General features: G+C 41.7%; 5 protein-coding genes across 5 annotated transcripts; 4 read left to right on the top strand and 1 right to left on the bottom strand.

Moving 5' to 3' along the window:
- Positions 1–378: 378 nt before the first annotated feature.
- On the top strand, positions 379–6,214 carry LOC108565247 (lateral signaling target protein 2 homolog). Its single transcript, XM_017924594.1, has 4 exons — positions 379–1,014; positions 3,771–4,049; positions 4,114–5,411; positions 5,472–6,214. The coding sequence occupies exons 1-4, from the start codon at positions 979–981 to the stop codon at positions 6,100–6,102; spliced, it is 2,244 nt and encodes a 747-aa protein (XP_017780083.1). The 5' UTR covers positions 379–978; the 3' UTR covers positions 6,103–6,214.
- Positions 6,215–12,241: 6,027 nt separating this feature from the next.
- LOC108565251 (cilia- and flagella-associated protein 58-like) lies at positions 12,242–15,646 on the top strand. The gene is made up of 9 exons (XM_017924599.1): positions 12,242–12,403; positions 12,461–12,825; positions 12,877–13,051; positions 13,107–13,683; positions 13,744–14,321; positions 14,379–14,812; positions 14,873–15,044; positions 15,108–15,403; positions 15,557–15,646. The coding sequence occupies exons 1-8, from the start codon at positions 12,290–12,292 to the stop codon at positions 15,354–15,356; spliced, it is 2,664 nt and encodes an 887-aa protein (XP_017780088.1). The 5' UTR covers positions 12,242–12,289; the 3' UTR covers positions 15,357–15,403; positions 15,557–15,646.
- Positions 15,477–16,573, top strand: LOC108565250 (copper homeostasis protein cutC homolog). The gene has a single exon (XM_017924598.1). The coding sequence runs from the start codon at positions 15,563–15,565 to the stop codon at positions 16,310–16,312; it is 750 nt and encodes a 249-aa protein (XP_017780087.1). The 5' UTR covers positions 15,477–15,562; the 3' UTR covers positions 16,313–16,573.
- A 1,395-nt stretch (positions 16,574–17,968) lies between these two features.
- On the bottom strand, positions 17,969–19,035 carry LOC108565249 (alpha-tocopherol transfer protein). Its single transcript, XM_017924596.1, has one exon. It carries the CDS (start codon positions 18,843–18,845, stop codon positions 17,997–17,999), a length of 849 nt encoding a protein of 282 aa, XP_017780085.1. The 5' UTR covers positions 18,846–19,035; the 3' UTR covers positions 17,969–17,996.
- A 117-nt stretch (positions 19,036–19,152) lies between these two features.
- LOC108565248 (uncharacterized protein C2orf42 homolog) lies at positions 19,153–21,619 on the top strand. The gene is made up of 3 exons (XM_017924595.1): positions 19,153–19,917; positions 19,976–20,268; positions 20,326–21,619. Exons 1-3 carry the CDS (start codon positions 19,170–19,172, stop codon positions 20,734–20,736), a joined length of 1,452 nt encoding a protein of 483 aa, XP_017780084.1. The 5' UTR covers positions 19,153–19,169; the 3' UTR covers positions 20,737–21,619.
- The last annotated feature ends 2,012 nt before the right edge of the window (positions 21,620–23,631 follow it).

Raw genomic sequence — 23,631 nt, 5'->3', positions numbered from 1 at the left:
AAAATAGATTGAAGTTTTGATGAAATTAATGAAAGTGGCGCAATCTTTGATTCAGGGTCGAAAAATAGAGTTCTGTAATGATGTTAGAGGAAACTGTCTTAAGAAGATGAACGGGTTGCATATGATAACATTGTCAGTTGATGAAATGTAATTAGAGATTGATTAAAAGTGTTAATGATTGCTAATTGTGTTATTGATAATTTAAGTAATAATTGGTTTTAAATTAAAATATTGATATTTTGTAGGTATAGATGGCGCGCGTTGTAGGGAAAATGTAATATTCGTTGTCGTTAGGATCGCTGCGAACGTATCGCGTTTTCTCTTTTCCTCTCTGCAACGAAATCTGTTCGTCTCCTTTTTTCAATCGACAGGCAGACAGGTAACAAGCAAGCAACCCATCTAGCAGACCGTATGGCAGTTCGTGAGCAGCTGCCATTTGGGACACAGGAGGGTTAGAGTTTCGCAGTATTATTTTTGTTTCCTTTTTTCGTTTCGCTCCGAAGGGGGAGAAGAACAGATTGAAAGTGTTTTTACCCTGAAACGTAAATCTGTGTGTGTGTGTGTGCGATTTCGAGAGAAAAACAGATAGAAAATAATAGAACACGGAGGACAGCCAGCACAGAGAGACAACAACAGACAGTGGTGTTGTTTGTGGTGCGTGATCCCGTTTTTCATGTCGTTTTTGGGGGATTTTCTTCGTGCATAGTTTGAAGCCATGCTGTGTCATGGACAGAGGTGCATGTGAGGAAAAACGGACGTTCGTTGCTCGGTGCATCATCGCTTTTTAACTGTTTCCATTCGTGTGATTGTGAGTGTGTGTCGAAAATTTCACCAAACTGTTGCATAAAATGAAAGCTGCCGCTGCCTTCACTTGAGGCGGATTGGAAGAGGAGAATCCGTCAATTTTTGCGGCCGACGAAGAAGAAAGAAGAATAGACAACAAAAGAGGGAGAGAGAGAGAGAGAGATAGGAGAAAATATGGACTCGATCAGGAAGTGGTTCTACAAACCAAAGGTAATTTTAACTAGGAGAAGAAAAATGTTTTGTTTTTTGTTTGTTTGTTTCTCGCCTGCGTCGATTTGCAAAGACGAAACACAAGAAAAACGTTTAACGCGAAGTACATAACAACCAGCACAAACAATAGAAGCGATCGTTGTTTTCTCCTTTTGTTTTTGCGATGAGTCAAATGCAATAGTTGAGTCACACGCGCGCATTCGGAAAAACGTGCGTTTAGGTCACCAAAATTGATAATAGACGAAGACAAGGGAAGCCATGAAAGTCTTTTGTTTTTGTTGTGTAGATGACGTTTACGTAAACAAATATTTGTCCTTTTTTTTATTTTTTTTGGGTATAAACGTTGTTTATCAATGCATGTGCTGTACGTTTGTAATGAGTCTACAGAATAAGATAGATAAGATAATGGTAGTTGCGGTGTGTGGAAGAGAGATGGGGGGAGAGGGAGAGAGAGTTGTTGTTGTTATCAGTGTATCGATGGATTTCGAAAAACGCTAAAAATGAGAACGTTATCGGTGGAGGAGGAGGAGGAGGAGCAGGGTCAACCGCAATTACACGTAACCATAACAACGGTTGCAAGCTTTTGTTCGTGGACGACGGCCGCCGCAGCAATCTCGGATCTAACGAGAAGCCACAAATTGTGGATTGTGCAAAAAGCAAATACGAAAAAAACATTTAAAGTTTAACAATAATTTAAGTATTTACTAAACACACAGTTCGATTCGTGACCTTCCACCTTTCCATATAGACAGCAGCAGCAGCGGCGGTCGTGTTTTCAAAACACATCTCGCATATATATACTTTTCACGATTATCATTTATTTCGCACGTTTTGTTTTTCAACACGACAAAAGTTCATTTGTTTGTCATTGCGCTTGGAATTTTTTTTACCTTGAAGTTCGCTCACTTTGTCATTCGACTTGGTACATAAGCACACGTACAGTTTAGCTAGTTATGAGTGTACGAGTTTGTTGTTGAGTGGTTGTTGTTGTTGTTGTTGTTTTAGTTACAGTACGGTTACGGACTTTTTCGAAACGCAGCGAACGATGCAGAACGCATAGGAGACTTGCTCTAATTCGGACGAAATTCAGATAATGGAAATCACGAGACAAGTTTCTGGGTTGTCCTTGAAAAATCGAGTACATTTAAATGGAGAGTTTCAATGTCCACTTTATAGGGAAGGAGGAACTGTTTTAATAGATGATAAGTGGATTAGCGCGCAATTAAACACGGACAAAAGAAAATATGATGTTGATGTCCGCATTAAATCTCAATTAAGAACAAATATAATTCGTGTTACTATAAATTAGACTTAGAAAAAGTTTGATTAATTCTAAGTGAAATTGGAAATGTATTGGGTTGGGGGAAAATGCATCATTATCGATCTGCAATTGAATGTAATGTGGAAAACAACTATAAATGTTCGATGATTTAAAGAGTCGAACCAAGTGGCAAACAACTCGCATAAACAAGTCTTTCCCAATTGCAAAATGATTCGAATATTATATCGACTTAACGATAAACAGACAACACAATTTTAAATTGTCATTGTGTGTTTATCAGATAATGTGACGATTTAGGCTAAAACCACTGCTATTACTAATACTAATAACGATGAAGGTTTCGAATTCTAAGTAAAACTATCTATCTGTGTAAACTCTCAAGTCTAGCGCGAAGCGCGTACGGATTTATTTATAAATTTCGCTTTCTCTTTACGTTTTTTTTTCTGTCTCTGTCTCTATTCCAAGTGTACTTGTAAAATTCGAAAAATCGCCGCGATTACGAATTAAAATAATAAATTGTACGCCGTGATTTCTCTCCGCTCTCCGCCAAGATTACTTATTTATTTACCTTAGGTGTGTTTGAGTTTCGGAAACGCTCGCAGTAAACAGACAACGTGAAGCAAGCAGGCAAGTGTGGTATGCTTAGACCACGAAATCGAGGTCAAGTCGGCATGGAAAACAGAAGGAAAAACAACAACGACGGACAATGCAAGAGCAGAGTGTGGAAGAGTGAGAGAGAGAGAGATGTGGTGTAAAGAGGAGAGAGCGCGACGATTTTAGTTTGAATTATGCATGCGTTGCGCGAAAAGTGAGGACGGATTTTCTCGAAGAGTAGTTTGTGACAAATATGCGATACGATATTTTGGATGTAAACACCCACATCCAACGCGTTCACTTGTTTATGTTTACGTTCCTTTATTATTTTTTTTTTGGGACTCGCGCCAACTACGTTAGGATTTCGAATTGCTTTGTTTATTTTGCTTTTGGCCAGTCTGTATGTCTGTCTGTGTACTTGTATGAATCGGCGAATCCATACGGTCTGGCGTTTTTTTTTGTTGTTGCTGCTGCTGTTGTTTTATTTTAGGAGTTGAACTGTTTGCGAAAAGAGCGTAGGTGTAGTAGTTTTGTTGTTTTTAAATGCAAATAAACGTAAATAATTATTGAATGAAATCGCGCGATTTGTTTTTTATGTAATGTATATGTAATGAACACTAGAGGATAATTGAGTAAATTGAAATTGAAGTGCAGAAATTAATTAAGTTTTGAATATAATCGCGCCGGAAGTTTTTAGATTGTTGTTGCGAAAAACGTGTCTCGAGTAGAGGTGTTGAGTAAGGTAGTAAAGTGTTGCTGAGTGCAATCGTTTTTTAGAAATGAGTGGTAAAGTTGATGTTGATGATGTCGATAAACTATATATAAATATGATTGCGTGTTTCATGTTTAATTAATGTTTTTGTGTGTTTGTTGGATATAGAAAGATGACAAGTCTCTATTGGCGCAATTCTTTTTCGCCGATGAGGCGCTCAACTTGATCGCAGGAGAGTTGGACAGTTTCGACGGCCGCAAAGACCCGGAGCGATGCACGACGTTGGTGAATCAGCTGCGACAGTCACAGGACAAGGTGCTGACCATCACGAACGCGATCATGGACGTGCTGATCGGCGACGAACGGGCCAATCGTGACTTTCGGGTCAAGTTCCCTGAAGACGTGCTGCAGGAGAACCTGGCCGGACAGCTCTGGTTCGGCGCCGAGGTTAGTATATACATATACCAATCTCTGAAACATAATAATAATTATGGTTTTTTTTTGTAAATAGTGTTTGGCGGCGGGTTCATCGATATTGAACCACGACGCGGAGAGCACGACGATGCGACCGATAGCCAAAGCTCTGACGAAGAGTCTGGACAACGTACGCGGTCTGCTGCGGGAAGCCTCGTTGAAGTACAACACACCGAACGGGCCGATCAAACTGGACAGCAACGAGCTGGTCACCGAGATGCTGCTGGAGAGCCTGAAGATATTCGACAGACTGTTCGCAGAGTTCGAGCTGTTGTACGTGAGCGTGATGGTACCGGTGAAGACGACGCAGGAGTACGAGCTGCAGGAACTCATCGGCGTGCTGTTCTCGGAGACGCTGCAGCGAGCGCTCAAGATGGGGCTGCTCACGCAGGAGACGGTCGACGATTGCGATCCGGCCTTGATGTTCACCATACCCAGGCTTGCTATAGTCAGCGGGCTGCTGGTCTTCCCCAACGGCCCGCTGTGCATCGACAAACCGGTGGAGGAGATGAGCGAGATGTTCCGACCTTTCCGCACGCTGCTCCTCCGCATCCGCGAGCTCCTCTGGACGCTCAACAAGTGCGAACTCTATAATTTAGAGAAAATATTATGTGATAACGAGGAGACGACGTCCGGCGCCGGCGGCATGCGGCTGGACACGAGCGCCAAGATCAGCGAGGATTTCGTCGCGCGCTTCTACTCGAACTACCCGAACGCGACGATGGACAATCGGCAACAGTTGCCGCACAGTCAACATCATCATCAGCAGCTGCAGCAGCAGGATAACGTCGACGAGATAGAACAGATGTTCAGCGACTACGAGTCGGCGACGGCGACCAATCATCATCACCATGCGGCCTCAACCTCCGGGGGTTACTTCATTCCGAACACGGTGCAACACGATGCTATAGTGGCCTCGATGGCCTCTTCGAAAGATGCCGTCGAGAGGCCAGACTCTTTGCCCGATCACGACTCGCTGCAGGTGATAAGCGACGCCGCCGCCACCCTCTCCACCATCCTTAACACCAAAGAAACCAGAGTCGGCGGCAAGCCAGAGTCTCCGGATGACTCGGGCATCTGCACCGAAAACACCAGCCTGGATCGATCGCCCAGTTTGGAGATGAACCGATGCGAATGCCCGTCCACCAGCAAGGACGCCAAGCGTATGAGGAAGATGAAGCAGCTGCAGCAACAGTGCGAGGAGGATTCCTCGAGTTTAGGCAGTACCGACACGACCTCCTCGTTCAACAGCACGTGCGCCGACGACGAGGAGATCGCGATGGCTCTGCAGGCGGCGGAGTACGCGAACCGTAACGAGGTCAGGGCGAAATTCAGGTAATTATCATCATCATCATCTTCATCGCCGGATGATACTAATTGTTTTTCGTTTCACAGATCTAGCGCAGATCTGATTCATCGCCTGTACGTGTGCATAGCGGGCGTCGCCGATCAGCTGCAAACAAATTTCGCGAGCGACTTGCGGAACATTCTGAAGGCGGTGTTCTTGATGAACGCGTCTCCCGAACCGGTGGCCGCACCGGAGCCGGTGGTGCAGGAAGCCTCCATGGAATACCGTCCCGTCGAGAACGAGGTAATGGAGAACGAGTACTCGGTGGACCCGAACATTCTGGCACAGGAGGCCCTTTTCGACTCGAACGTGTACTTCCAGATCGACGAGGAGGAAGGACGCGAGGTGGAGGAGCAACTCGCCGGCGACATGCAGCAATACGCTAGCGTTAGGGAGGTCGTGCACGAGATCGAAGAGGAGTTGCCGCAACCGACGACCATGGAGCAGACGCCACAGAGTCCGCCCGTCTGGATACCGGACGTGGAGGCCCCGAAATGCATGAGCTGCATGGCCAACTTCACGGTGGTGAAGAGACGCCACCATTGTCGCCACTGCGGTAAAGTCTTTTGCGCCCGTTGCTCTGCCAACAGCGTTCCTCTGCCCAAATTCGGACACACCAAAGCCGTTCGCGTTTGCAACAAATGCTTTATGTACCACCTTGCGCCCTTCAAGATGTGAGTGATAGCTACTGCGCCCGAGTACTTACATATAGTTCACGCAACCTAAGCAAACAAACAAAAAAAAAAAGAATAAAATTATTTAATTTTCTATAACTATTCTATTATTATATCTATACATACATATATAAATATATATTGTTAAATTAAATCGATTCGGTACTTAAGAGGAAAAAAAAACCAAAATGAGGCTTCTTACCCATATATATTTTTCTTTCGAAAATGATGCTCACACTGAATGAACACAACAATTGCATTCTCACAAAGGCGAGAAAGAGGCAACAACCATTCCAAGAGTAAACTGAAACTTAACAAGAATGACACATGATTATTTGTTGACTAATATTTGAGATGTATATTTTTGTATAACAAAAGTCTTCTATATAATTTTTCGACGGACGAATTTATATATCGACGGATTGTGCGAACTAACAATGATGATATGATGACTTCCGAAGGAGGAAAAGAGAAGGAGTGAAAAATCATCACAAGGATTAGTTTAATTTAGACATGAATAATAATATGAAAAAGGAAAACTATGACGAAGCAATAAATAAACTTAAAAAAAAAAGAAAATATATATATGAAAATGCGAGACACCAAATGAAACATTTAGCGCAACATTTTTTCTATTTTCAAAGTTGATGCAAATTGAATGAAAGCAAACACTTTTATGATTCTCTTTGAATTGCTAAAACTATTTTTTTTTCTCTCTCAATCGAAATAGGTAAATATTATTTTTTCGTTAATTAAAATATTGTTTAGTTGAAAATTTTGAAATTCGAAAGCACGCGCGTTGATTAATTGAAATGGATAAATTAAAACAGAAAAAAAATAATAGTTTTATGCTTTATGAAAGTACAATAAAGAGGATAATGAAAGTTTAGAATGAGAGAAAGATGGCTTGTACGAAGAAAACGGTTTATACATGCATATTGTAATTTTTTTTTTAAACTAATATTTGTTGTATTTTATTACCTATTATTTTGTAATTTACTTTTGTTTTATTTTCGTTTCCAAGTACTGAATATTTTGTGATACATACTGTATATTTTTAAGGGTTCCGGGGATTCCAAATATCTCTAATCTATTGAAATAATAAAGATTACATTTTTAATTTGCTAGAGTTTTCCACGAAAACAAAAACCTACATTCTTGTTGGATGGGAAATGAATGGTTGGAGGATATAGGTTATATAAATATCTCATTCATAAGAGTTTCTTGGCCGAGTCTATTGAACAGCTAAGAATGGAATTTTATGAATAGAACATCTTTATAGGTCGATCCGTCGGCTCTTTTTTGTTTAAAACAAGTGCACCGCGTGAAGGTGAAGACCGACGATCTTGCATCTTATCAGAGGCTGCTGTGTTGCGCATGTAAAGATGCCTGATCTTAAAAGTGTTAAGACCTTTTGACACTCGGGAGTGTGACCATGTGGAAACCACAATTCTCGTCGCAAACGAGAATCGTGCAAGGCCGCACAACCCGGAATACAAAAGGATTTAGGAGGTTGGAGAAAAACATCATGACCTAGTGACAGCAATTGTGTAATAAACTAACTTAAAATTAATAATATCCTAAACTAAATCTAGAATCTATAATAGATTAATTTATATGGCGCAATAAACAATAACATAATTGCGTTAAAAGTGGTTAGCGCAAAAAAAATACAGGGAATCGTGTAAATTAATTCACGATTTAAATCTATGGTTTTGCTACATTCAAACGACCGAAGTCGTCAGATGAAAGCAGATGGAAATCTAACATGTATGGCAAATTGCACTTTACCATATCAATTAGCTTTCTCACAATTTAATAAAACACAAGAATTGTATGAAAAGAAAAGGTATGGTTTTTGCTGTGTATATTTAATAGTTTGGTCCACCTCCGAAGTGCCCGACCCAGCAGCAAGATCTGAACCTTCACAGCAAAAAGGAACAGATCGAGCGCAACAGTCCAGAGGTAGACTTTATCTGCTGAAAGAGAAACACGTGGGAATACGTTAGATCCCCACAGACATGGATTAGTACAACCGACGACAAATGGAAAATCACTCGAAATAATAAAGCAAACTCCAAAAAAACTGATATGGAGTGAGTGAATCGTGAGCCAAGCAAAAGCTCATTCGACCCATACTAAATGCCTAACCTTAACCAGGGGGAAATCAAGATGAAGTTAATAGTGAACTTCGCCCGAGCGAAGAGAATTCTAGAGTATTGAAATGACAAGTGGTTAGAGGAGGAAGGAAGGTGTTGGGACCGGCAGAGACCCTGTCAGAGTTAACTGACTAGTCTGCGGAATTACCGGCACCCCCATAATAGGCATAGCACCAGTTACGGGGGGACGCGCGGCGGACGGGCGGAGTGAAGGGAACCAATGCCAATCAAATACAAAAGATTTCTTTAATACAAATTGAAGCTACTTTTAATTATCAAAGATAAAGCAAATATATACGATTGAATTGAAAACAAGGAGGACTGCAAGAGAGTTGCAGGTGGATCGTGATAGTGTGCAACCATTTCACGATCCTAGGGATAATTTAAAACTAAAATGTAATAACCCTTGAGATAAGCTCTAAGGGGGAGAGTAAGGGTACTGAAACATCCTTTAATACAAATCTACAATCGTGCAAAGAGAGTCTACTATCAAATCTTGTTGAATGAAGACTGTTAAAAAGAAGAATTTCTTTCTGCACGACTTTCGAGTGATTTTCGGGCACGGTGGATACGTTAGATCCACCCCTGAAAGCAGAAACATATAAAGCTGACAAATACGTTAGATTTGCCACTAACTACTCATGCTTGTAAATCACGGGACGACACACAATAACCAAAGACTCGAAGAACTATAACCCTGTAGCAAAATAAAAATATGTTAATATAGCATAAATAATACCGATAGATAAATTTATTAAAAAGTAATAATATTATTTGATTTAATTAACTTTTTTGTAAGTATTTTTAATTGTTTTTTAATTGAAATTTAAAACAATTAATACAAATAACTATTATTCGTGTATAATTACAACTCAGAATATCCAAAATGAGCACTAAAATATAGAATCATTCGTTTGCGAGCTCGCATTCGTACATAACAACAATCTCTCATTCCTTTCACACTACAATGTGCTCAGGGGTGGCCCCCTTTTTAGAATTTCTGAATTTGAATTAAAAATTTAAAACTTATTGAAAACAATTAGTAAAAATTAAAAATACTTTCTTAAGATTAATTAATTCAAATGTAAATTAGTAACTGATATAACAATATGATTATTCCCTAACTAATTATTAAGAATAAAATATTTAAAATAAATAATATTGACGGAAAATTTTCAAATGAATCAAATGGTTATTGTATGCAACCCAAACTACATATCCAAGTGATATTCAGCAAAACGAAAAATACAAGGGGGAGAAAATAATTAAAAGCAATGAGATAATAACTATTTGAAACAACAAAATGATTTTAGTCGAAGGAGGGCATGCACAAAATGTGCTAATTGAAAGTGAATTTGGGGAGAACCAAGATTGAATTAAATTTACTATAAGGGAGGGTAATGTTCGCATGATTTAAAAATCACTCACTACTTATGTATCCATTTTCTTCTGTCCAAAATCGTTGGAAGTTCACAAGTTGGGCCTAAAACAATAATTAATTAGTAAAATATTAGTAAGAAAGAAAAATCAAATATGAATATTACCTTGAAGTTGCCGGTGGTCCGCCCCATAATAACATCTTTCCCTCATTCAGTCTCTAGGCCAACAGAGAACCTGCAATAAACAGAGAAAATTAGTATGGAAATCCAATTAGATATAAGTATTAATTAAGACTTACAGAATGCTGCGATGTTGGACTGCATCTGACCCATTAACACTCACTCACTCAATAACACTCGCGAAAACGAAACGATTAATGAAAGAAGGATAAAAATAATTCACTCGCGAATAATTAACACTCCCGTTTGTGATAAGCGAAACCGTGAGTTTAATTATTAATTAGGATGAAACGAGCAACAACTCCAAGTGGTATGAAGCATTGTCGTTTATTCAATATAAATAAATTCGCGGGATTTCGATATACGGAACACTTAACTGCCGGTTGATGAGCAGAGTGAAGCTAGAATTAAAACGTCTGGCAGGTAAAACCGTTCCTCCGGTTTGTTTGATCATAGCTTAAATTTGAAACATCGAAAGTGCTATACAAACCGGAGAATAAAACGGTTTAGCCGGAAGTTAAAACTTTGGCTTGAGACACCTGCCGCGGGATAAACGATTCGGGGCTGTCGATTATTAATTACCTGAAACATAAACGATTATTAATCCAACAGAAAATCATATAAAAAAAATATGAAAATTAAATTTAGAAAAATCCAAATACTGTACAAATATATGTGGCAATTCATTGAGAATTAAAGGATGTGTATTTATTATTATTATAAACATTTAAAAAATAATAATTGGAAAAAAAAAATTAATTAAATATAATAATTAAGTGCCGCACTCAATCTAATTGGATAGTAAATAAGATGCGCAAGTCGTCGGTTTTGAATCTGAATTGTTTTAATAAATTTGAAAAAAAAAATCAATCAAAGTCAATTTAATAGTGCCTAAAAAAAGGTTTATAAACATAATGAATGTAAATGCGCGGCAGTCGGTTTTGAATAAAATTCAATAAAATAATTAATTTAAAAATTGTCGCCAAATAAATAAAGCAAAGACTCACCTGTGTTTAATTAATCCGTAGTGTTAGGTAGATCCTCCACAAATCACAATTAATCCAATTTGCATTGTTGATTTCACTGCATGCGATTAACAACAACGGAGCGACGCGTACTAAACGACGGCAAGCGCGAGACTGGTGCGCGCATTGGTACGGCGCGCACAGTCGACTCATGCAGTGACGCGCGTACCGCTCAGCCAATCACAGAACGCCAAATATATAAATTACAATTATTTTACTAATAATAATTTAATATTCTGGAAAAAATATAGAGAGTTCGATTATAAATTCGAATAATTTTCTGTTATATTATTTGTTCGTTTATGCTCAGATCGTTAAAAATTAATATGAATAATTATTAAAAACACATCTACGAAATCCAAATATTTACATTGAGTTCAATAAATTTGAATTCTTAATTTGAAAAAAAATAAATTAATATCTTTGTTCCTTGTACAAACAAAATCTTATAGGACTCGTTATTTTCCTATAAGAAAAGTAAAACTAATTTAAAAAATGTGATACAAATCATGATAAAATTATAAATAAAATTAATTTGAAAATATACGAAGATTGAACATGATTATTAATGAGTGGTTATGAAAAGAGTAAATATGTTTGTAAAAAAAATAATTTAAAAAATTGTAAACAAAGACTAACTTGGTAAATGAAGTTGGCAGCAAATGTAGCGCAGTCCATATCTGCGGTTGGCATCGATGATCAGCGCCACCATCTCCAAAATCGTCGACGGAAGCGTCATGAACTAAAAAAAAAGTTTCCAATGGGAATTAACAAAAAAACAATAGGAATCTTATCTTAATGCACAATTAGTGGCAACTCGAGAAACGATTAATTAATGATTCAATGTTATTGAAAAGCGTCTTGGACTTAGCGTAAAATGTATAATTATATTGAATAAAGCCGCGCGCAGATCGCGTTTAAATTCGAATTATTTTAAGTAGAGTTTTTGCGACGGATGCGAAAATGTGTAGCAGGCAATGAATAGATATAATAACTCAGGACTCACCTGAGAAATTCCATGATTCCCGTGTAAATTCAGTGAAATCTGCAGTGTAGATACACGGGAGCAACACCGATACGACGCGTTCACTTTGAATTCGAATGTCGGACTGGCAGAGTCGACGATGCGCAGCAGATGCATCACGTGATCGATGAGCGTCCAATCAGAATCGTCCGTTTCGATCAGGTGATGATTAAGTCGCAGTCGTGGCCAATCACAGTCTCCCAAATTTGATCACGTGACGTATTTATAAAAAAATAATAAAAATATTAATAAAAACAAAGTCCTATTGAAATTACTTGGGTTGTCGCAGAAGTTGCCTACTTGCGTCTTCGCCATGGAAACGAAGGAAAGTTTGATCGGTTTATGGACGTCCAGAAAGTGGACGCATCTTTTATACAATTTTATTTATTGCGCTCAGGGTGTTTAATTTGCAAAACGAATCACGATGGACGACGCCGAGTTTGCTGAGGAATTGGAGGAGGATATGAACGCTGAAGATGAGTTGGATCCGAATAATCCGGATGATGCGTTTGCGATCGTCGAAAGAGATTACACCAAGGTTTTTGAAATGATTGAAGGAAATATAAATATATTAAGTGTAATTTGTTTTGTTTAGATTTGCGCCGAGTTGGAGGAGGATCAAGAGATGGTGCGATTCGCGGACGAATTCACCAAGCTCTTCGATTACATGTACAAGACTCGAGAGGATTACGTGCAGCTGCAGGATGCACACGCTCAGCTGGAGCTAGAGGCGTTGGATAATAGCGATCGTCTGCAGACCAGCATGAAAGTCATCAAGAACGATACGGCGACGATTAAAACGCTGAAGGAGGAGGTGGACAATTCGCACAAGCTGATTGATAACGCACACGCTAGAGAACAGGCCGCCCAGGAGATCATCGACAATTTGCGAAAGCAGATTGCGAATTTGAATGCGGAAATCGATTTCAAGAATAAGATGGCCCAGGGCGAGATGGAAGAGTAAAGGGATCGAATGTAATGGAATTGATGATGTATCATGTTTTTAATTAGGAATCCGCAGTTGACGAAGCACAGGGAGGGTTTGGAGAGGGAGAAAGCTAAGCTGATGTCGGAGGTGTCAAAGTTGAACGAAAAGTTGAACAACGCCCTGGCCTACCAGGATGAACTGGAGAGGCGCACCTCGCAAGCCGACTTGACTATTAACGAGATCAACGGGCAATTGGAGGTCGGATTGAATGAATGATGAATTGTGTGTGTGTTTAATTTTTTTGGTTTCGTAGGAAACTTCGGCGGAGGTGGATAGGTACAAGAGGCACAAGGAGCGTCTGGAGACGGAGCTGGAGGAGTCTCAGATGGAGTCGATGAACCGGCAGGAGGAGATAGACAGTCTGAACGATACGATCGTGACGAATCAGCGGTTGCTCGGAAAGTTCGAGTTGCACCTGAAGGAGCAGCAGGCGGCGTCTTTGAAGTGCTTCAAAGAGTTGGAGGGATGGAACGCCAAGTACAGCAAGATGCAGGACGAGTTGGACGCTCTCAACTACACTTACGAGTCGCTGAAGAAGGAGCACGCGAACACCGTGCACGATCTGAAGGCGAAAGACGAGGAGCGCAACCATCTCTCCATCGATCTCGCCAAATTGACGAAGAGCAAGGAGCAGGCGGACAACCGCACCAAGCACATGGAGAAGGAGAAGTACGATATCATCGAGGATCGCAACAAGCTGCGACAGGTCATCGCCGAAATGGAGATGGATTTGCAGGGACGCAAAAGGCAGGCGGATTCGGATAAGAGGAATATCGAGAATCTGAGCAGGGAAAAGGAAATCCTGAATAAGAATTTGATGCGGCAGCAAGGTACGCGGCGTAATACAATTAGATATTAAGTACGGTTGTTTCAAATAAACGAAATTAAAGCGGTCGGAAGGGATCACATCAAGCTGATCAAGGTGCAGGAGCAGGCGAAGAGGAAGCTCGAATCGGACATCGACAATCACGTGATCGAGACGCGAAAGCAGAACAAGCAGATCTCGTATTTGGAGAAGGAACGCGATCGATTGCTCGAGGAGGAGTTGGATCTGACGAAGAAGATCGAGGATACGCTGGACGAGGTGAAGCTGAAGAAGAACCAAATATACGAGCTGAAGAAGACGCAGGCGGAGAACGAGAACAAGCTGCGGATGCAGCAGAATATGTTCGACGCGGTACGCGCCGACAAGAACGCGCTGCAAAAGTCGCTGCAGGAGGCGAACGCCGAGGGGCACGAGCTCAAGAGTAAGCTGAAGACGAACATGCATCAGACCGAGCAGCTGAAGGAAGATATTTCGATGAAGGAGCAGCTGCTGATCAAAGAGGAGACGATCCTCAGGAAGATCACCAAGGAGAAGGAGAACATGAAGATCGAGCTGAACATTTGCTGGGATCAGATAAGGAGTTTGCGCGAGGAGATCGTGGAACGAAAGGACGAGGAGAAGCGTCTCCATAAAGTCATCGTGGTAAGTAAAACGTTGAAGCGGCGCTATTGGAATTCTGATTGTACATTTACGTGGTAGACAAGCGATAGGATGATTCGTGATCAAGGGAAAACCATAACGCAACTGATGAACGAACGGGACGTGCTGGGATCTCAACTGGTTCGCCGCAACGACGAGCTGTCGTTGCTGTACGAGAAAATCAAGATCCTGCAGACTACGCTGCACAGGGGCGAAGCGCAGTACGATCAGAGATTGCAGGATATAAAACTGCTGAAGGTCGAGATAAAGCGGTTGCGACAGGAGAAGAGTCTACTCACCAAGAGCATCAACAACATGACGGATCTGCAGCAGGAGGTGTTCCATCTGGAGAGGGATCTGACCAAGGAGCGGCTGAAGACCAAAGCGCTGGAGGACGAGCTGCAGAATCCCATGAACGTGCACAGGTGGAGGAAGCTGGAGGGCTCCGATCCGGAGGTCTTTGATTTGCTGCAAAAAATAACGCTGCTTCAAAAGTTTGTATAAAATATTCAACAGTTGTTTAGAAAAGTTTGAAAAAATGTAATAAAATTTAGGCGACTGTTGAATCAGTCGAGCCAAGCGGTCGAAAAGGAGACTCAGCTGAAGGAGGCCGAACAGCTGTACATGAATCTCAGGCAGGTGGTCAGCAAACAGCCGGGGCCCGAGATCAAGACGCAACTGATGAAGACGCAGCGATCTCTGAACTCGCACATCAACAAGATGAAAGTGAGTGTTTCGATATAGTAAATCGAATATAATCAGATGATATTTATATGCTGTTACCTGCAGTGCTTGGTGTCCGAATTGAATATGACGGAGGCGCAGGCCAACAGCTACAAATTGGATTTGGATAAGGTGTCCGACGAGCTGGTGGACACCAGGAAGAAGTTGGTGCAGGAACGGAAGCAGCACGCCAGAGAGCTGGAAGGGTTGCGTTCGAAAATAGGCAACCCAACGGACGCCGCCCAGCAGCAGCAGCAGCAGATGAAATTCGTTGGTGGTGGTTTTCGAGTTTCCCTGTCCTCCGGCGAGTACTAGTACTGTCGCCGTTCGATTTCGATTTCCTGTATTGACCAGAGCTACGAGTAAATAATTACCATCATCTCGCATATCGCATTTTCATTACCGGTGTTTGTGTATGTTCTCCTCCTCCTCCACCCCCTTCGCCGTCTGCTGCTATTCTTCTTCTTCTCCGTCACCGTCTTAACCTTCAACTTGTTGTTGTTATTATTTTTAAGGTTAAGATGTCGTCGAAGGTGCTGGAGGTTTGCGTGGACAGTTTCGAGTCGGCGATGGCCGCGATCCTCGGTGGTGCATCCAGGTTGGAGTTGTGCTCCTCTCTTTCGGAGGGCGGCCTGACGCCGACGCCCGGTCTCCTCATCCAGGTGCAGAACCAGAACGTCGACAAGGTCCCCGTCTACTGCATGATCCGCTGCAGACCCGGGAATTTCGTGTACACCCACGAGGAGATGGAGATCATGAAGGAGGACGCGAAGATCCTGAGGAAGCTCGGTGCGGACGGCATCGTGTTCGGGGCGCTCCTCGAGAACGGCGACGTCGACATGAAGAACTCCAGGGAGATCGTCAAAGCCGCCTTCCCGCTTCCGCTCACCTTCCACAGGGCCTTCGACTATTGCCGCAGACCGACCATCGAGATGGAGGTGATCATCGACCTCGGTTTCAGCCGCATCCTGACCAGCGGCAAACAGGTGAACGCTCAGATGGGCGTCAAACTGATCAAGAAGCTGATCGAGCAGGCGGAGAAACGCATCATAATCATGCCAGGCTGCGGCGTCACCGTGGAAACCCTCAAGTACATCATCGATAATACGGGGGCTGCAGAGTATCATGGATCGTTCAAGAAACCCAAACCCAGTACGATGGCTGAAGGTGAGACAGAGACGGAGGCGAAGCTCTGCGACAAGGAGGTGGAGCTGTTCGTGACCAGTCAGGATCTCGTCGCCGAGGCTGTCCACATCCTCTCACTCGACTGAAACAGTGAAGTATTATTGCTGGTACGATTGCAAGGGGGAATATGAAATATATTTTTGTGAGTGCCCTCCCTGCTGGAGCAGAGAATCATTTCTTTATATCTGTGTGAGGCAAGTTCGTGATGGAGACACTTTTCATTTACTTTCACAATTCCTACAATAACAAGAAGCACTGTACGAGTGCTTATGTACAACAAAACCCATCTTTTATTTATGTGTGATTACGTTTTTTTCATTTATTAATAAATTTTATTTTATTTTCAATTGTCTCCACGTCTCCATGTGAAACAACACTTTCACTTCCCAAACAAAAAAACAAAAACCTATCAAACATTCACCCCAAGTAAATATGTAAATATAGTCTTAAAAACGCACCAATTTCCACATAAAATCAAAAGAAACTTTACCCAACAAGGAAAACTTGCAATAAACAAACTCACCTGCAATTTTCACGTTGATTTCCACCAAGAAAAACCACACTTTTCACCAACGTAAATTTCCCAACAAAACGACGCCACAACAACAAACAACAATTTGTTTTTATTTCCGATCGTCAATTTGTTTTATTACCAACTAGAACAAAAAATTGATTGCGATTAAAGAAATTTGCGAACCAATCTCTAGTCATTAATCATAAAAGCTAATAATTAAACAAAATTTTTGATAACGAAAATTCAATTTCTTATTGGAAATAAAAAAATGTATATTTGAATGCAACTTGCGACACCTATTGTCGGCATTACGAAATAGTTTGTTATAATTTTGTTTTTTTTTTCTACATAAATTTCTTTTTCTTGGATCGATTCCAAATCTCTTTAGATATTCGATATAATCGCAACATTCGACGCATTTAAGGTGAGTGCTATCACAGATACTTTTTATAACCTAACAAATCACATTTTTCAATTGAAAATAATAATTTTCTTTGCAATATTCACTTCAATTCAATTTTAATTATAACTAAGTGGTTTTTAATTAATTTCTTCTTGTTTAATTAATTAATTAATTCAATATTTGATTATTTATTAACTTTATTTTTGTTAGGTTGTTTAAAATGGAGCGTTCCGATTGGGCGAGAGACGAGCGTCATTTGATAGCGCCTCTAGTGGAAAAGTGCCGTCGAAGCGTCATGACGCGTTCTTCTCCGAAGAAAATTCAAGAAGTAAACGGATTTTCCTGCTTTCCCCAGGCGAGTTTTAGTTTATTACAATATTTAATTGCGGCCACCGCTTTTCTCGTAGTCGATTTTCCTTTGTCGCTCGTTTAAATAGCAATTTAAAAAAAAAAACATTTTCCACCGTATGTGCAATAAATATACAATATCAACTTGAATACGTGCGAAACTTAGCATAAAACATTTTCCTTCTTGTGATTCAAGTAGATGTAATATCAACATTTCTATATTTAAGTGCACTTTACCTTAAATTCGAATTTTCTCTTAGTTTTAAATAATTGCGTCGCGTCACTGGTGGCGCTAATGTTACAAACTTTCATTCAGAAACAACTTGATCTTTTCAAAATTCATTCTAATTGGACTTAATTATGATTTGTTAACAATTGATTAATTATTTCAGGTCCATTGGTGGAAGTTTGAATAGGAAACTGTAAATGTAAGTTTTTTTTTTATTAACAATTTATATAAAATTTGTTAGTGTTGTATAAAAGAATGTAAAATGTTTGTGATTGTTTAATCCAATTTGGATTTGAATTGTTCATCATATTTGAACCAGTCTTTGTACTCGATGAGCTTATCCCTCCAGTAGGTGATGTGTTCTGAAAGTGGTCCATCTGTGCCCCCGTATTCCTCAGGCAAAACTTCCTTATCAATGACCTGATGCAGGGATTCCTGTCCCTTGAAATGCACCCGTACTCTGCCCTTGAGCTTCTCACTCATGAAACTCTTGAACACATTCAGCACCACATTGATGTATAGTGGAGCGTTCACAAACTCCAACTGCTTTGGCCTGCAATGGTAGTTCTGCCAGGCAAACACTGCTTTCTTAATGACCTTCGGTGGTAATTGTCTTGCATGTCCCAAGGAGACCCCAGTCATATCGAAGATGGCTGTTACACCGTAGATTTGAGCACTCTCCTGCTCCTTGGCGGCCACGTCCAGGATCATCTTACCAGCCTTGAAGACGTCGTCCTGCTTGTGCTTGCCTGGATCGTGAGCGGCAGTCTTTATTATCACCACCAATCTGTTCTCGTGCAGCTTCCTCATCGGCACGAAAACGCCGAGATTCACCAGCTCCTGGATCTCCTCCAATTCCGGATCCCTATTCGCGAACCACTGCGGCGTCTCCTGCCGCATCTTATAGTAATTCCTCAATTTGATTTTGGCGCGCTCCAGGTCGAACTTGCAGCCTCTCAGGAACGGCACGATCGCATCAGCATCCCGACATCCGTTTATCTCCGGATTTTCATCGTACCAAGACCTGATTTCAGCAACGAATCTAGTGCGCTTTTCCTCAGTCTCTTTCAGATTTTCCTCCGCGAATTTCCTCGCATCCTCGTCCAATTTCCACTCGTAATCCATGTTGGACGCAACCGTCGTTAATCACCATTGAACAATTAATCGCAGCAGTCGAAGGTCAAACGCATTTCGTTTGTTTTGGTTTGCGTCTCGTTATCGTAATATGCCCCCGCCGCCTCCGCGATCCTCTCTAAAACCCTTATCTCAGTCGCATTCAAATTTCAATGCAATCAACAAGTATTCACCAAACTCTCTGCGAGAAAAGAATTTTAGGCATTTTTCGCTTCGCCGACGCGTCGCAGGTTGTCTACAATAACCATCTTATCTTGATGAAATTCAAAATAAAAAATATAAACATAACCTGAGCGAATGTTATTCCTGTAAGAAATGTCCGAATCTAATGTGAATAAAATCTGTCTAGGTAAAGCGACGAGGAGAGGTGTCAAGAAGTGTCCGAACTGTGGCTTCACCAATGGCACCAGGGGATTCATGTGCAAGAACCCGATGTGCTGTAAGGTCTTCAAGGACTCGGACAAGAGGAAGGTGCACCTGGACTCTGTTAAGCTGGTCACTGGGACAGCCAGGCAAGTGTACTCGGTTAGGGTGAAAGACAAGGGTCCCGAGAATCGAGGCTTCGTCCAGTTGCCTGTTCAAGGCAACAAAGCAGCAGCTCTCTGCTTTGTTGAGTCTTGTCAGAGGCTCTTTGATAATTCCATTCTGAAATGCCACGAGGGCGAGGAACAAATCAACTCGACTTGCGTGCACATCGCGTCCGCCTTGAAGAGCTACGTGTCGGCAACGGTGCTGGATTTCAATCACAACTTGATCAGCAGTCTGGGAGTGGACGAGGATTGCAAGAAACGCCTCTGCCTGTTGGCGAAATCTTGCGATTTGGTCCAGAAGGTCTCGCAGAACGTGTTCGCGGTCAAATGCACGGTGACTGCTACGAATCCCCTGGGTTATTTGCATTTGATCTTCGGTGGAAACTCGGAGCAGGAGGCGAACGCGTTCAGCTGCGATTGCAACTCCAGGAGGAAGGGAATCAAGTGCGTCCACTACTATGCTTGCGTCGTAGCTTTTATCAGCGACTCGAAGTTTGCCACCAAGTACCAAAGTTTCATTCAAGCCGAATTCGGTAATACGTCTAATTGAATTGTCGATTTACTGTATTAACTTGATGTTTTACTTTGCAGAAACCGTTTTGGATTCGGGATACGAGTACAATTTGGTGAACGTGCTTGGGGATTTGAACAAGGAGGTGCTGCAGTTCGAGCTGCCTATTTACGAGCCTTTCCTGACCACCGTCGTCGAGGAGCAGAGTAAGCGGAAATCTGAAGAACTGTTGAAGCCGGCCAAGAGGAAGGTGAAAACTTGCTTCGACGAGCTTACGTTCATCGAGTGGCTTTCGTCGGCTGTGGAGCAGATCAACATGAGTCTAAGCTACGATTACCAGATGGAGGTTTGCCTCAAATTTAATATACATACGGTGAGTGTGATTATAAGTTTGAATGTACATGAATATTGATTTTATTTTGATCTTCAGAGGTTCTACGAGCTGCTGAAGGAGAGGATTACGACGAACGCGAAGTGCACGCACGGGACGGACTACGTGTTCAGGGAGGAGTTTCCCAGAGGGCGATGCATGGTTCAAAGTCTGCACATCTCCAAGCTGAGCGAGCTGAGGAACATCTTCGCGACGGATGCGATCAAGATGCGGACGTCGCGCAGCTTCGTGCTCGGCCCGAACGGCGGTTTCGTCGAGTTCCTAGCTTCGGGCGCGCCCAAATCTTTGGGTAAACGTATCGAACCCGCCCAGATCGTCACGCAATTGTCGGTCAACGAGAAGACGAACTTCACCATCCAATGGTACGGTACCTTGTACAAGGTGAGCCAATTCGGTGAGCTCCGATTCGTCTTCAGATGCGAACAGCGCGCCGCCACCAAATGCAGATAACCATCTCCGATTGTCCTTCGCTTCCTCCGTCAAGCGATATCAGAGCTCATCGAAAATGCATGGGCACAATGCATAAGGTATGAGCTCGATAATAATTGTATTAATATCTTAATGCGAATCAGATCGTCATCACGAAATGAATAGCGTCGCATTTGAAATAATATCGTGACTGTTGTGCAAGAGAATGATTTGAAGCTGGTGAAGTAGAAGGAAACAGAGACTGTGTGTGTATGTATGTACATTTGTGCAAACGTTAGATTCGAATAGGCTCGGTATGTTTTAGTGCGGGGAGAAAATATAGTTGGCGTTGAATCTGACGGCACCTGACTTCAAAATCCGCAGTGCGTAGAATTTTCGTTCGCGGCCGGCGAAGATGTGATCGCGTAATTGAGGAATTACTTTCATCGACGTCACAGAGGAGATATGCCTGCACTCTCGGTTGTCGAGCGGTGCGCCGGACCAATGATGAAGTAGAAAGGTTTTCACTTTCTAACGCACCGTCCGTCGCGTTCTCAGCAGCAGCAGCTTCATCACCACCACCACCACCACAAGGTACAACACACAGAAGCAGCAGATAGAGATCATCGGTGCAGCTAAAGAGGAGACCGAAGAATTCGTAAAGTATCTCTCCGTTTTTGTTTTGCAAAAGGAGTAGTAGCAGTAGTATTTGTTCGTTGTCGTCGTGGATGCGTCAGTGATTGGTTCCCATTGGTGACCATCGTCATCAAGGCAGCAGCCAGCAGAAGAGCCATGGACAGCGGCAGCAGCCGCAGCGCCATCAGCCTCAACAGCGAGCGGATCCAGAGGATGTTCAGCTGGAGCAGCAACGCGTTCAGGTGAGAAGCATCGAATTTAACATTACTTCCATATTTATATACTCGCTTCCTCCCCCTACCCAAACTACAAACTTAAGTCATATAACAAATGTACGAAAAAGAAAAGAAGTATAAGAACGCGCGCGCCGAAAATAGAAAGAAAGTGTCTTTCGATAGGCCGAAAAACTACGGATCTGAGGTAAAGCTTTTGCCGTCGGCTGGTTTTGCGAAATTTCTCTTCGCCGCGCGAAGAAAGAAAAGGAAAATTACGCGATGGCGCGTTTCCGTTTCGTTTGCGCCGCCGTCGCGATTTCTTCTTCCGCTTTGCACGCGTATTTTCCCCGATTACATTTCCATATGTAATTCAATTATTATTTTATTTCTTTAAATGGATGCAACGGACATTCAATTAATTTCGTTTTTGCAGAAAGAAGTATTTTTTACTTAAATTGGTCTTCACTTTAGTCATTAGAATGCTTTAATTCGCTCGTGATATAACTGGTAATCAATTAAGTCAAGTTACACGCTAATATTTCATCACGTGAATTGCACACAAATGAAAAGAATAAAGCATAAGTTTCGTAATTGTTCGAGCCACATTTCAGACTCTTCAATCAAAGCGAAACTCGTACAAGTCGGTGTTGACTTGATTGGCAAAAGTAAAGCAATTAGCAAGTTTCACTCTTTTCGCGATATTTACAGATCGAGGATATATAAGCAATTCCGGCGCGTTAAATAATCTCGATGTAATTCTAGCTTTGGGTGATTACTTAATGTAGTTGAGTTTCCAATTTTTGCTGCTGCTGCTGCTGCTGCTGTTGCCGTTGATAGTGTATAATCAATGCATATGATGGAATCCAGCTGGCATTTGCGTGCAACTCTCTTCATGTAATTGGTTAATTAGCGCGTGTTTATCGTTATTATTTTGCCGACGCTAATTCATTTATGCGCATAGAAAGTGAAATGATTTGTGGGTATCCGCGCGAAAGGCCGTCGCAATAGTTAGCTAGCAGTCGTCTTCGGCCGCCGCTCAATGGAATCATCGATGTAAGCAATGAAAGAAAGACACGCGTTTCCAATATTATTTCATCAGCAATTATATTATCATTATTACCAAAAGGTCTCCACTCTCTCTATCTCCATCTATTTCTGTCTTTCTCTTCGGCCTTGAATTTGTAATTGCACAAAGGGGAAACGAAAATTGCCTAAGAAAGTTGGCCATATATTGTGTATTTACCGGTATTTGCATAAGTAAATACGCGAGCGAGGTGTTTCGAATTATTATTTTCTTTTTTATTTTTTTGTAGCTGTAAATTTTCTTTTCGTAGTTGTCTTTGGTGATGAGAGTGGGAAGAAGTGGGTTACCACTGGTGTTACGTAAGGTGCCGATTATGAACGGCCACCATCGGTACAGGAAACCACACACACACACACACACACACACAAACACATTAAGTCGCGTTTATGTGCAGTGTGTGTGATATATTGCGGCCATGTGTTTGATGCGAGTATCGCGCGCGAGAGTAAAGACACTTTCTCCGCGCCCGCGGCTCATCCTCGTCTCTTTATTGCGGAGCAAAGAGATCTGATGGCAAAGGCAAAACGAGAAAGAAAGAAAGAAAGAAAGAAAGAAGGTCGAACGGATAATCTCGACATCCATCCACATGTTACGTACGCACTACGTTGGATAATACCTCTTTGGATGGAACGGTTCGGATAGTAGTAGTAGTTAGTTCCTTTTTATTTTCTTTTTCTTTTCCTTTGACCGCGACTCGAACTCTTCCTGTTTTCGATAACGCCGAAGACAATGATATCAATTGGCGGTAGTCTGTTACCCAAGAGGATGGCGTTTCCCTGGGAAACGAACCTACTTTGTTAATAACAACAACAACATCAGCTATATTTGCAGTATTGTGCAATTGTTTCCATTTAGTTTTGGTTCTTCTAATTCTTATTTTCACAATTTTTATTCTTTTCAAGTCTAAATTTATTGATTATTTTATCTTTATTATTCCGTAATTGTTTACACGATTTTATACTCTTTGGTATAGTTTTCAATGAAATGTAAAAACACTGCTTT

This window comes from Nicrophorus vespilloides, unplaced genomic scaffold (genome assembly GCF_001412225.1).
Source record: "Nicrophorus vespilloides isolate i.1.1-1 unplaced genomic scaffold, Nicve_v1.0, whole genome shotgun sequence".
Classification (NCBI taxonomy): domain Eukaryota; kingdom Metazoa; phylum Arthropoda; class Insecta; order Coleoptera; family Silphidae; genus Nicrophorus; species Nicrophorus vespilloides.
The sequence above is the reverse complement of the archived record's forward strand: the minus strand, read 5'-3'. Positions and strand labels throughout refer to the sequence as shown.

Bases quoted from the DNA above. Each gene is read 5' to 3' on its own strand.
- LOC108565248 (XM_017924595.1), top strand. From the start codon at position 19,170: ATGTCCGAATCTAATGTGAATAAAATCTGTCTAGGTAAAGCGACGAGG. The intron at 19,918-19,975 runs GTAATACGTCTA...TTTACTTTGCAG, and splicing joins TTTCATTCAAGCCGAATTCG to AAACCGTTTTGGATTCGGGA. The intron at 20,269-20,325 runs GTGAGTGTGATT...TTTGATCTTCAG, and splicing joins TCAAATTTAATATACATACG to AGGTTCTACGAGCTGCTGAA.
- LOC108565249 (XM_017924596.1), bottom strand. From the start codon at position 18,845: ATGGATTACGAGTGGAAATTGGACGAGGATGCGAGGAAATTCGCGGAG.
- LOC108565251 (XM_017924599.1), top strand. From the start codon at position 12,290: ATGGACGACGCCGAGTTTGCTGAGGAATTGGAGGAGGATATGAACGCT. The intron at 12,826-12,876 runs GTAAAGGGATCG...GTTTTTAATTAG, and splicing joins GCCCAGGGCGAGATGGAAGA to GAATCCGCAGTTGACGAAGC. The intron at 14,813-14,872 runs GTTTGTATAAAA...AATAAAATTTAG, and splicing joins AAAATAACGCTGCTTCAAAA to GCGACTGTTGAATCAGTCGA.
- LOC108565250 (XM_017924598.1), top strand. From the start codon at position 15,563: ATGTCGTCGAAGGTGCTGGAGGTTTGCGTGGACAGTTTCGAGTCGGCG.
- LOC108565247 (XM_017924594.1), top strand. From the start codon at position 979: ATGGACTCGATCAGGAAGTGGTTCTACAAACCAAAG. The intron at 1,015-3,770 runs GTAATTTTAACT...TGTTGGATATAG, and splicing joins AGTGGTTCTACAAACCAAAG to AAAGATGACAAGTCTCTATT. The intron at 4,050-4,113 runs GTTAGTATATAC...TTTTGTAAATAG, and splicing joins AGCTCTGGTTCGGCGCCGAG to TGTTTGGCGGCGGGTTCATC.